Source organism: Brachypodium distachyon, chromosome 1 (assembly GCF_000005505.3).
Source record: "Brachypodium distachyon strain Bd21 chromosome 1, Brachypodium_distachyon_v3.0, whole genome shotgun sequence".
NCBI classification, from domain to species: Eukaryota; Viridiplantae; Streptophyta; class Magnoliopsida; order Poales; family Poaceae; genus Brachypodium; species Brachypodium distachyon.
The window spans coordinates 47,034,546-47,048,035 of record NC_016131.3 but is presented as its reverse complement, the minus strand read 5'-3'; the positions used below and the strand labels follow the sequence as shown (position 1 = coordinate 47,048,035).

The 13,490-nt window shown below is 39.5% G+C and overlaps 1 protein-coding gene across 3 annotated transcripts; it reads left to right on the top strand.

Moving 5' to 3' along the window:
• Positions 1-2,223: 2,223 nt before the first annotated feature.
• On the top strand, positions 2,224-12,119 carry LOC100842707 (AP-1 complex subunit gamma-2). Of its 3 annotated transcripts, none has more exons than XM_010229690.3 (19): positions 2,224-2,392; positions 2,490-2,792; positions 2,912-3,053; positions 3,434-3,607; positions 3,901-4,080; positions 4,444-4,598; positions 5,233-5,323; positions 5,844-6,007; positions 6,648-6,702; positions 6,796-6,918; positions 7,014-7,109; positions 7,572-7,699; positions 8,391-8,495; positions 8,589-8,878; positions 9,205-9,315; positions 9,388-9,462; positions 9,547-9,719; positions 10,216-10,320; positions 11,537-12,119. In XM_010229690.3, exons 1-19 carry the CDS (start codon positions 2,349-2,351, stop codon positions 11,630-11,632), a joined length of 2,610 nt encoding a protein of 869 aa, XP_010227992.1. In that variant the 5' UTR covers positions 2,224-2,348; the 3' UTR covers positions 11,633-12,119. The 3 variants fall into 3 exon arrangements, with proteins under 3 accessions (XP_010227992.1, XP_010227991.1, XP_014752971.1); XM_010229689.3 differs by having other exon boundaries at positions 9,385-9,462; XM_014897485.2 differs by lacking the exon at positions 2,224-2,392 and having other exon boundaries at positions 2,649-2,792; positions 2,914-3,053; positions 9,385-9,462.
• Positions 12,120-13,490: the final 1,371 nt, after the last annotated feature.

The following is a 13,490-nucleotide window of genomic DNA, read 5'->3' as shown; positions in this document are numbered from 1 at the left end:
ATTGGTTGGGCCTCGGTTCGAAAGTCGGCTAGTACAAAATGGGCCAAACAGGGTCTCTCTTCTCTTTGTTCGCCTTTGGCAACACGAGGGGGGTACAGTGAGTCAAGAAAAAAAACTCATCCCCTCAAAAAAAATGAAAAAAAAAGACGAAGCGATTCAGTGAGAATAAGAAAAAATATTCACTCCGATCCATATTACTGAGTATCTTGACGCGTTTCACTGTACACGCGTATTTAGAAGAAATTGCGTTACGTAGTATGGATCGGAGGGAGTAGCTTATTTGGCACTATTCCCCAAATCTAAAAGCACTATAAATCTCAAATTGGTTGTTTGGTGGGGGTACAGGAGATTCCTAAATTTCTCACGGAAAAAACATAGTTTTTGAATAAATTGAAAGCACTTCTCATGCTAGTGTTTTGGAATGAGAAGGGTTTTTCAGGGGTACTGAGTGAACACACAATCCCCTCAAAATTTCAATACACTAGTGTCTAAAAAATACAATAGTACCAACCAAGACATGAAGGTATCAGAATTGCAGTACTCCCTCCGTTCAACAAAACATGTCTCAAATTTGTCAAAATTTGAATGTATCTAGACATGATTTAGTGTATAGATGCATTCAAATTTAGTCAAAGTTGAGACATCCTTTGTTGGACGGGTGCAGTACATAAAACCTGTAAACGTCGGATCGTTGATCATACATACACATGTCACAAACCTCAGATTAAACATGTTGCATGTTGTGTTTTTACTGCATTACTGCAATAAGATTCTGTGCAACTATACTTACAACTCGTTTCTTAATGACCATAAATCCATACATGTTACTGCAAAGTAAAAATCATATCTATCACATGTGAGTCATTCCATGTCTAATACGCGTGGACCTAGGAAAAACGCATGAGTATTATATCGATTAGCTTAGGACATGACAATAATCTGTTGCCGATCTCTGTTTCCAACATCAGGTAGGATATTTTTATACTTGAGGAAAGTGAAGCAGTCTGTTTGTATAACTAATACCCTATACTCTTGTAAAAATCGTTGTATATATACAAACGTCTTTTCTCATGTCGTGTGATCATCATCTGCAACTCTAGTTGATTTTTATTGTAACTCTAACCGGTATTTATTCAGGGATTGAGCCAACTATGTGTGTCTTAAATAGACAACTAAGGGCTTCTTTATTCACAATATTGGAACAACGCGGTAAGAGGGAAAATGCAGGATTGCAGCATCATCACCACCTAATTTATGCATAAATTTGTTTCTGCCAAAGTTTATTTGATTGCATCATAGGAAAACAAAGGAATTATTTCAAGAGTTTGAAGTGCATAGGAAGTTTCCTATAAAATACAGTACACATGAATCCTTCGAAAAATTTGTATAAGAATCAATCATACAAATCAAACGACCAACATAGAACAAATTCGCAAGAATATAAACTCTCCAAAATTCCTATAAAATCCTTTGAATCAAAGTAGGCCTAAATAGGCACCCTAGCATGCGAAGTGTCTATTGTACGGTCTAGCGTAACATGGTATATTGGTACAACATCAAAATCATCCGCTATTTAGACTAATACACATGGCCTTGTAAACTTTCATCAATTTCTGATACCTACTTGACCATTTATGCATTCTTATGTTTTAAAATAAAATTTAGGAGACCAGATAAGTAGAACTAAGTGCAGTTTTTTCAAAAAGGAGACAATCCACCGACTTCCATATCGATGCACTTTGAGAACCACCTCTTCGTGGTGAGTTTGAATTACGGGCATGATTTAATTCACTATGAGTGTTCAATATGAGTTTGATCTCATTTTAACGGTTATGTGAAAGGCCAACTAATTAAAGATCATGGTTAAAAGACACAGTCACATCTACAATTTGGGTCCTTTGGGTGTGGTGTTAGTGGTCTGTAAGTGCGAAGACATCATTTTTATAATCGGAAAACACGTTCTAGGATTATCTAAGAAATAATGATCCATCATGTTACTGCAAACATACAAGTGGGTCTTTTTTGTGTTGTTAAAGATTAGAGAAAACACAAGTGGGTCTTACGGAGATAATGAAAAGATCGGTTGTTCTTAGAATTAGCCCCGATGCTTAGCACTACTAAGAGAGGCAAATGAAGGGCCAGTGAGATCAGCGTAGGTGATTAGATCCTGAAGACCTAACTATTCCCAAATTGACTAAAATAAACAAAACCAGGGGCCTCTTTGCAATTCCCACCACCGCCCACCTCCAGATCCGCCCGGCCGTCGTCGCGGTCTTCCTCTTCCGCGCTCCCTAGTCCCTCCCCCGCGACGGCGAGACCCCCGCCGCCTAATCGTCGAGCACTTCGTCATGGACCTCTCCATCAACCCCTTCTCCTCCGGCACCCGGCTCCGGTGAGCCTCGGATCGCCCCCTCCCCCCCAACCCCCTGCCCCCCCCCCACCCTTCCGATCCGTCCGTCGTGTAACCTGGGCGTGTGGCGTTGCTGCAGGGACATGATACGGGCGATACGCGCGTCCAAGACGGCGTCGGAGGAGCGGGCCGTAGTGCGGCGGGAGTGCGCGGCGATACGGGCGGCCATCAGCGAGGGCGACCAGGACTACCGGCACCGCAACATGGCCAAGCTCATGTTCATACACATGCTCGGGTACCCCACCCATTTCGGCCAGATGGAGTGCCTAAAGCTCATCGCTGCCGCGGGGTTCCCAGAGAAGCGCATCGGTTACCTCGGCCTCATGCTGCTGCTTGACGAGCGGCAGGAGGTCCTTATGCTCGTCACCAACTCCCTCAAGCAGTATCCGCCTTGCCTGCCTATGCTTATACTCTTCTTTTGACCGCTGCTGTTATGTGCTATTGTTATTTTGAGAATGTTATGTTGAACTTTGGGTAATTGCTAGTACTTAACGTGGGCAGAGATCTTAACCACTCCAACCAGTTCATTGTGGGGCTCGCACTCTGTGCCCTGGGGAACATTTGTTCTGCTGAAATGGCCCGTGATCTGGCACCTGAGGTGGAAAGGCTATTGCTAAGTAGGGATCCGAATACGAAGAAGAAGGTACTCATTTTAGAATGGTGACATTTTAGCCCTCTCTTAACACTGTTTTGAGCGCTATGGCAGTATTTCCATTCAAGTAGTCTGATTCTACATATGAAAGTGTTACTATTTGGATGCTTCAAGCGTTGCACTTGCAATGATACTTCCATCATTTACTGTAGTATATGATATAGTTAGTTTAGCATCAGTAAATTTGCACTTGAACACCAATTCATTACTTCTGGGTTGTTCTGATCAATACCATACTTATTTCAAACCCTTACAACATGCACATTTGTTATGCTTGTAGTTTTCATACTGCTTAGGTGTTTTTTGTTTTGTTAATTTAAAATATGTGTCATGGAAAACTATTATTGATTTTATAGAACTCCTTTTTGTAGGCTGCCTTGTGCTCTATACGGATTGTAAGAAAAGTTCCAGATTTGGCAGAAAACTTCATGGGTTCTGCTGCAGAGAACATCAAGGAAAAGCATCACGGGGTTTTGATATCTGTTGTCCAGCTCTGCACAGAACTCTGTAAAGCCAGCAAAGAAGCATTGGAGTACTTGAGAAAGGTACGGTGCTATTTTCTGGGCCAGCTTTTGGAAAGTATGAAAATCGATCCCAGTCCCTGTTCCTTCAGATCATCCATTTGGTGATGCATCTACGCAACAATTTCTACAATATTCTTATAATATTGTTGCCACTGTTCTGTATGAAACATTTGTGCTCACTGTCGTGTTCTTAAAAAAGCAAGAACATTTTTATGTTGTTTACTATACTCGTAAATATTCTTTTGAGGTTATACCTGCAAGATTATTGCGAACATTATTCAATTAATTGTTCTGATAAAATCTTGCTGTTTCAGCACTGCGTCGAAGGTTTGGTCCGGATACTGAGAGATGTGACCAATAGTTCTTACGCTCCTGAATATGACATTGCTGGCATTACAGATCCATTCTTGCATATCCGAGTTCTGAGACTCATGCGGACTTTGGGTCAAGGAGATGCAGACTGCAGCGAGTATGTGAATGATATTCTTGCCCAGGTAATCTGTTTATCCTTGGTTTACAACTTAACATGCAAAGCAAAGTTTCCGTTCAAACTTCTAAGCACATACACTCTCATCAGTTTGGTGAACAAGATATTTGATCGTTACAGGGTACATGTAGAGCATTAGTCACATGCTGTATAGCAAAATTATCTCTCCTTTAGTGGAACTAGTTCTAGTGATTTGAAAGTTCTTTAAGATATTCTTCCATTTAGGTCTTGCTTGGAGTACTGCTATAAATCTGTGTAGGAAGACTGTTTTCCCCTCGTTATTTTTCCAGTAATATTTTTTGGTTATCCTTTACACTTTGTGTATCTTTTAGTTGGTAGTTCAAAGATAACACTTGTATTGGATTTCCAGGTTGCAACAAAAACTGAGTCAAACAAGAATGCTGGAAATGCTATTTTATATGAATGTGTTGAGACCATAATGAGCATAGAAGCTACTAGTGGTTTACGTGTGCTGGCAATTAATATTTTGGGTAGATTCTTGTCCAACCGTGATAACAATATAAGGTAAATTTTCTCTTGCTCTTAAACAACTGACACATATAACATATTGGAACAAAGATGTTAATTTGTTTGCAGTCGTATGGGTATCGATCCTTAGTTCTGGCTTGTGTCCTAGACTGTAGTAGATGAGCGTAGTTTGCAAGTTCCAACCGCTATTACCTACGGGTGACTATGAGTACAATTATTCTCGAATATCAGGAATTGTATCATCAACTTGTTTTTTCCGATCCGCATAATTCATATATGGCATTAGTTCAATTGCTTGTTTTTGTGTAGCTATCAATTGATATTGTTGGTAAAAAACTAGCCAATTTCAATTCTGAACGCCCGAGATTAGTCTATCTAAAACTCTTCCTTAATCCCTTCATTCATCTTGTGCAAGCACTGACCAAAGCAGCTTATTCTCGTGAATAAGTTTCTCACTATATCTCGATAATAGTTGTTTTATGTATACCTCTATGTATTTGTAATTATCCTCCACCGTTTGTAATCTGGACCCACCACGATCAACCGACCATAAAATTTTGGGTCATGTGGATGAATGTAGGGGCTTTTTTTTTTCTATTGTTCTAATAGCATAATAATAATGTTTTGATAGCAGATAGATACATACTTATTTTGCATACTGTGTTTTCAGATACGTTGCTCTGAATATGCTAATGAGGGCCATGGCTGTAGACACGCAAGCAGTACAGAGGCACAGGGCAACAATATTAGAGTGTGTCAAGGTAATCAAGCATACAATTCTATGGTATAATATGCTTTATGTTAATCGTGTTTCTTCTGGGGAAGTAAAAAGTGCATGTACAACTTTGCGATAAACTTCACCTATGATAGTTTTGTCGTTTGTGTGACGTTTGTCTTTCTTTTCTCCATCTTTTGAGAAGATAACTAGACATAACTAGCACATAGTGATGAATACAGTTCCTTTGATTTTCCTGCATTCCTCCCCAGGTTAGGCTCATTTCTGTTCTTATCTGGATGCCTTCCTTAAGTGATATGTGAAACAAGAGAAAAATGATTTCTTACCTTTGTCACCTCCCCTCCCCTTCTGGCTTAGAAAAACTATTTGATCTCTGAGTAAGCATTTGTGTAATTTTCCTCCTAACAATAAAAACTTTGTTGACTTTTAATTTTTTTAATTGCATTTCACCCTGTTCATGAGTGTGCTAGTCACTTGCTTGTTACTGGACTTCTAGGTCCTTTCCTTTTTCACCTAAATTTTTTCAATCATATATCTACTCTCAGGATGCAGATGTCTCTATTCGTAAAAGGGCCCTTGAACTTGTGTACCTGCTCATCAATGATACGAATGTAAAGCCTTTGACTAAGGAGCTTGTTGATTACCTAGAAGTAAGTGATGAAGACTTCAAAGAAGACCTCACAGCCAAGATATGCTCAATAGTTGAAAAGTAAGTCCTGACACATCCATAATCTCTACGGCTTTTGGAAGAACGCCTGATTTGCTATTCTGTAGTTGCTCCAAAGATTTCCTGTACATCAACTGTTCTTACATTTATCTTGGAGCATAATTCACGAACAATAAATGCTGTTATAGATAATGAATTTTGCTTGTTATACTTTAATACAATCTCTCAGAGCGAGACAGTGGAAGTTGAACCAAGGGTATACAAATTTGGTTAACAACAGGGAACAGTTTCATTTTCTCATTTAACATTAGGCCTCATCTTTTCATGTTCTTCTTTTGGCCTGTTAGAATATAGCAAAAGGCTCATCACATGAATTTAATTCTGGATGGTATACTGGAATATACAATAAAATAGTATCTTCTGACAAATTTTCTTTCATGTTGTACTATTTAATAGGCTGTAACATCAGCTTTTTGGTTCAGAAATTTGCCTTTTGGTGTTTTTTAGTGCCTTTTTGACAATCACATGAAGCTGCCATTCATTCCTTGCCTCCTTACTACTGTTTAACTGCATCACATGTGAATTATCAACTTATTTGTTAGATGTATATGTGTCTTGTTAATTACAACTTCCTTCTCTCCTGTTGATTTACAAAGTAATAACAGTTTTTTAATTCTAATAGGTTTTCTGAAGATAAGCTATGGTACTTAGACCAGATGTTCAAGGTTTTATCTCTGGTATGTAGATAAGTACAACCATGAGCCATTTTTCTCTTGAATGGGGTCAATAAGGAATATGCAAATTTATACTATACCCTTCTATATCCACAGGCTGGAAACTTTGTGAAGGATGATGTATGGCATGCTCTTATAGTTCTAATAAGCAATGCATCTGAGCTTCAAGGATACTCAGTCAGATCATTATACAAGGCATTGCAAGCATATGGTGCACAAGTATGGAGAAACAGTTAATATTTTTTTGTAAAACTATCTGATTGAATTTGATCCTATCTAATGTGCATGGATCTCTTCTACTTTGAATTGTTTAGGAAAGTTTAGTTAGGGTAGCTGTTTGGTGCATTGGTGAATATGGTGAGATGGTGGTCAACAATATTAATATGCTGGATGTGGAGGAACCAGTCACGGTGAGTTGATTTTTTTGCCTGACATCATTATTAGCTGATACCTTTTCTGCCGAGAATTCACTACGCGATGAGAACTTCATTTTATAGCTTCAAATACTCTTGTTTTTTCTCTACATGCAAACTGCACATCTGCTGTGCTTGATCTTAATTTAGTCCATATTTAAGTCTGACAAGGGGTAGCCCTGGGATATACTTATGTTTGCCTCAACGATCACCCTGAAATTACCTATGTTAGCTGTAGCTGTTGTCGCCATGAAAGTTAGTTGATCATTCATTTAGCCACACATGCACATAAATGTTTCAGTGCTGAACTATAACTTTCTTGGAGCATGCCAGTTCAGTTCATTAGATCAATGTTTCTCGAGTGGATAGTGCCATTTCTCTGCATGTATTTCATTTAATAGAATTGCTCTTTAGTTTTACTATTGTCAAACTGCTTGGCCAATGCCTGAACTTGTTCAGGTAACAGAATCTGATGCTGTGGATGCTGTAGAGCTAGCTCTTAAACGCTACTCTGTAGATGTTACAACACGGGCCATGTGTCTTGTTGCTCTTTTGAAGCTTTCCTCACGATTTCCACCAACTTCAGAGTAAGTTGTCATTCAACTTGGCATTGCATTACTGTCAGATAACCTGCCAAATGATTCAGATGTGCATCTGCTTTTAGCATGAACTGGCGAAGTTCCTATGTTTCAATTAACTTGTTTCACAGGTCTCCTGATTGACCTGAGGTGTTTGTTGTAGAGTGTAGGCAATACCAGCTATGGGTGTAGGATCATCCTTTTCAATTCTCGACTCCACTGGCACATGTGCCTGAACTATTTATGCCTACCGATTATACATGTTTACTAGGAAAAAAAGCAATCTGATGGCAAGTATTAACTTGAAAATTATTGCAACCTTACATTTTTCAATCTTTTTTTTAGTAATCATGGCTCATTGAATTTCTTTATGAACTTTTTTTTTCATGAGCCTACTGAATAAAAACTAACTGTCGGTGATGTAATTGGTTTAATGACGATCCTTAGATAGTTAGATACACCATTTGTTCTTCATTTGACTTTGCCTTGGTTGAGATGCATACAATGTTCATGCAGCTTCAACTTGCTGAAAGCCTGAGTTGTTAGCCATGTTTTCCAAATTTCTGTTTATGACTTTATGTTGCTTGTTTTTGTTTGCCTTAAGCAGGCATGCTTTTTTACACATATCTTTATGTGGTTTTGTGTTATCTACTACAAAGTGTTTGCAATTTGTGATCCTTTTTTGTTATTGTGCTGCCAGGAGGATACAAGAAATCGTTGTACAGAATAAAGGGAATACTGTGCTTGAACTACAGCAAAGATCAATTGAATTTAATTCCATTATACAAAGACATCAGTCTATAAAGTCGGTGACAGCTCTTTGCCACTATTGCTCAAATCTGTACTAACATCATTTCTTTAACAAAAATTAATCTTGAGAATGCTGGTGCTTATGCAGATCATCTTTGCTTGAGCGGATGCCTGTATTGGATGAAGCTAGTTATTTGATGAAGAGAGCCGCTTCTTCACAAGCAACTGTTTCATTAACTAAATCTGCTACAACAGCTACTCCTGCAGGCTCACTTAAGATTCCGAATGGCGTAGTTAAACCACCAGCAGCTCCGTTACCTGATCTACTTGATTTAAATTCTGATGATGTTCCAGTTACTACCTCTGCCACTACTACGGCGCCTGATAATTTCCTACAGGATCTTTTGGGCATTGACTTGACCAACTCATCTACTGCAGGTTTTGGCCCTTTATTATTTTCCTAATTTTCATCTGATGCTTCTCCATTTGCACAAAAGAAGCAAGTAATGCTTTTTAATCTGTCTAGTGATTCTGAGTTCTGACATTTGATACTGATTTGTGTTCAGTAATGCATACTTGATGGAAGATTAAGCTTAAATGAATATTGTCTTGTTTAGGACGGCTCAATGTTATTGTCAGTTCTGAGCTAGTTTAGCTCTTGTAAACAGACCCTCGTGTCCATTCTTAGCCGTACACTTGTACTGTTGTAGTGTAAATTGCTGGTTCAAGTCTTGCTTATGAGGTTATTTCTGGCTTATCTTAAGGTGGAGCTCCATCTGCAACTACAGATATTCTGATGGATCTTCTATCTATTGGTTCGTTTCCTGTACAAAATGGCCCACCAACAACATCGAACTTCATCACTCCTGGCCAAGGTAAAGTAAATTGTATTGATCTTTCCCCCCTCGTCTATCATCCGTGCTTAGTTTTCTAGCACCATGCAGCAGTGACAAAACATGCTCCTGCTACACCTCAAGTGATGGATCTTCTAGATGGTTTGCCCTCGAGTACACCACTTCCTGGTCCGCTCCGATCACTTCATTATCTTAGTAGTAGCATTCCTAATCATTAGGAAATTAATAATAGTCTACTTGCTTGCTCTCCAGATGAGAATACAGCTTACCCGTCAATCACAGCTTTCCAGAGTGCAACTCTTAAGATCACCTTCAGTTTCAAAAAGCAGCCTGGAAAACCACAGGAGACTACCATGCATGTCAGCTTTACCAATTTAACATCGGTTGCGTTGACAGATTTCATGTTTCAGGCTGCTGTGCCAAAGGTACGTATAAAGCTCGAACTGTTATTTTGTGATCGCCTCTGATATTATACACCCTCTTCCCAGCAATTTATCCTTTCATAACAAAAATACGTCGGTGCACACTGGGAGTCTGGGACGTAAGAACGAACTATTTGTCTAGTTTACTTTCTGCAGTCTAACTTGAATTTTGTTGGGTCAAAAGCTATCTCTTTTGTGCCGATAGAATTTGAGTAGCAGGTGTTCATCATGAAAACAAATTACTCCATCTACTCTTAAGTTTCTCAAGCATCATAAGCATCCTGGTTGATACACTTTCAGTTTTCTTTTAGGTTTCTTCAAATCATTAGTTGAAATGTTTAATAAAAAATGTTTGCAAATGGCTGGGGTGACAAGATGCTTTTAATTGTTTGGGTGTTTTTTTTTGAAATGTGGGCAGCAGTGTAATTCTCTTGTGGTTATTAACTTATCAGATACTGCAGATTGATAGTTCATTTCTCTGTCCAAATATCTGTTTCAGTTCATCCAGTTGCGTTTGGACCCTGCTAGCAGCAGCATCCTTCCAGCCAGTGGAAACGGTTCAGTTACACAAAGCCTCAGTGTAACTAACAATCAACATGGACAGGTATTTAACAATATGCCCTTCATAATGTAGTAGGACCTTTTTCTGGTTTTCTTTGACCACTGTTATTTTTTTTATAAGCTTGAACGAGCCCAAGCAACTATTAACTCAGTTTTTTTTGCATGGTCCTGCAAAGTATTATAAACTCATGTGCCAAGGCCATGTAACATGTCTTTCACTCAGTGGCGGACCCTGGATTTGGGCATGACCGGGCTAAACTTTTAATGGCCAAAAAGCATAATTATTTTGTACCCAGGTGCATCATGTATAAGAGCACAGTTATTTTCACGTTTTGCTGGGCCTAGAAGTACATGGGCTGGCTGCTAGTATTAGCCCCTGCCGATCTGGACAAAAGCCCCAGGCTGAACTGCTAGATTCTAATTTTTTTTCATAGATTTACTAGTGGGATTACCACTACTAGTTGGGCCACAATTGGGGTTATAGCCAGGTTGCCCAGGGTGTAGATCCGCCCCTGCTCTCACTTGTCTGCTATACCTTTCCTTAGTATCATTGGTCCGTCACTAGGTTTTAATTTCAACTCTTTAAGTATATTTTTGTTATTATTCAATCTTCTCTTCTATTGTTGAGTAAACATCTGTTCTCTGACATTGCAATCAGTTCTACCTTCTATGTTTGTTGGTGGTGTGTGTCTAGAATTGGTTTTGTTATCTATACACAGCCAAATGCTTCATACAGTGACAAGGAAGCAACATAGGTTCATAGGCAACCCTTAGCGAATTTGCTTGCTTGTGCACTTTAAAGAGTTCGGAAAAAAAAAATCATGGCACTATGAAATGTTAATCAGGTACATTTACACAAATTTGTCAAAGAATATTATAGTTTATGTGCTGCATAGAAAAAGAATAAGAGCATCCCTTTGTTCTATAACTTAACATCTCTTTTTTTTTTGGTACATGACGCATATGTTATTTTTTCATGATTTCTTGTACCTGGACCTAGATTAGTACTTTGTAGCAGCATGGTTTTTTTAGTATTTTTTTAAGTGTACAAACTCACAAACGGGTGGCTGGGTGCACATGAACCTAGCATATTGGACTTCCCCAGGGAAGCAAGCACTCAATCCATTACTGAAACATCCTATAGTCAGCCGGGTTGGAACATTGAGGATTCTTTGGTAGACTTGGATTATGTCACAAGTCACCATTCTCTCTTATTTCTTTGCGATTCTAATATCTGATTTTGAATTGCTTCTGCATAGAAACCACTTGCGATGCGAATCCGGATTTCGTACAAAGTGAATGGCGAGGACAGACTGGAACAAGGGCAAATCAGCAATTTTCCTGCTGGATTGTAGTGCCACCTGTGTCTATAATGTTATGATAGCTCTTTCAGTGTGCTGCTGGCAAAGCTGCTTACCCGGATTCCGTAGAAAGCGAATGGCGAGGACAGACTGGAACAAAGGCAAATCAACAATTTTCCTGCTGGATTGTAGTGCCACCTGTGTCTATAATGTTATGATAGCTCTTTCAATGTGCCACTGGCAAAGGCGAGTTTTCGTTTTCTAGTCCTCCATCATTTCTTCCCCTTTTGGCGCCTATTAATGAGTTATGTACACTACTAGCTGGATTTTGCCATTAATCCTTGACTATATTGTATAGTAGCTGGCAGCAATTATAATGTCAAATATATCTCCAGTTTTGCGAAAATGTATTCATATATCGGTGTATATCACACATTGAGGATAACCAAAAATTTCATCCTCCTGCTCATTTCAGGCAGCAAAGGAATGTGTTGTAATTGTACCATGCTATTATTCAGTGTATTTTCTTTTGTTTAGTCGAGCTCAGTGTGTCATACCTTTGCACGACATATGCTGAAACCCCTTTGATTTTGAAAATCCGACTGGTCTATTCGGTGCCAGATTGTGCATGGTGCCTAACTATTCAGGTTCAATTGGCATTTACATTTTACATCTTTACAAACAAATTGCAATGAGAACTTTGTTATGTATGCACATACAAAGTGGGTCCTGATCTGATGCCTCCCAAATCCCTCTTGGTGCTTCATAAATGTGTCCTGACATAGCACTCGAGCTTCTTTTCGGGTACATTCGGTGAAAGTTTTGATCATCCATCAGAGTCAGTGCCTGACTCGTTGCACGTTTCAATGTCATCGCATCAGTACCACCCCTGAATAAGTAGCTGGTTCAGCTGCGTTCAGAAGCCTTTATTGACACTTGTCACCTTCCGTTCCCACATCTCTGCCTAACGTACGCTGGTGTCGTGTGCATAGTTCATTTGTTACCATGAACGGCAAACAGTTTACTAACCTTCGATTAATTCTTAGCACGTACAAGGGCACACATGCATGCAGCTCATGCTGATGTGGCCGAGAGAGATGTGTGTGCCTGTGTGGCCGTGTGTGGGTTGTGTACCTTAGGTTCGCCCTTTTCTATTGGGAAAAAGGGTAAACGAACTCATTTGAGCAAGACAAAGCTTTGCAATAAAGAAAGTTCTGGGCGTTTTACCAGACTTCTATTACGCATAGAGAGAGTTGCATTTCTGGGCAGAACCAGCTTTTCAACTTCCACGACAACAACTCGACGAAATCAAGCAAAAAACAGGCGTGTCGAATTGAATGCAAAGTGTGATGTGGACTGATGCTTGCTGCCGTGCCACCTCATTGAATATTATTACTAGCAGCATTATTATTATTCTTACCATCGTCACATTTAATAGCAGACAGAGACACGTAACTACACGCACACACTCCCGTTCACATGCCGCGGAGGCCAAAGGATAATTTCGAAACAGTTTAAACACGGCCAGCAGCATCCATGTCTCGCTTTCCAAACGCTCCAGTCCAAGCAATGGGACGGGGAGAGCTCTGATTAGTGAGCTAGTTAATCACATTCTCGCGGCTTTTGTTAGCGTGTGGCCTTGAATCTTGGTCGCTAGCAAAGATCTCCGCGCCAAGTCTGGCGGATGCGGCCACCTTACCTGAATGGATGGATCTGTCGATACGAGCCATATTAATTTATCCAGTAACGTCACTTTACTTGCGCTGCTAGTTAGACCTGGACATGGATTAGACTCAGCACTTGTTGGTACTAGAGTTTTTGAAGTGTTTTTTAGAATATAATCACTTCAAATTGAAAACACTACAAATCTCAAATGGTTGTTTGGTAGAAAGGGTTTGATGGGAATTATTCC

Excerpts from the sequence above, each read along its gene's own strand:
- LOC100842707 (XM_010229689.3), top strand. The coding sequence starts at position 2,349 with ATGGACCTCTCCATCAACCCCTTCTCCTCCGGCACCCGGCTCCG. Across the intron at positions 3,608-3,900 it reads CATTGGAGTACTTGAGAAAG|CACTGCGTCGAAGGTTTGGT; the intron begins GTACGGTGCTAT and ends TTGCTGTTTCAG. Across the intron at positions 4,081-4,443 it reads TGAATGATATTCTTGCCCAG|GTTGCAACAAAAACTGAGTC; the intron begins GTAATCTGTTTA and ends TTGGATTTCCAG.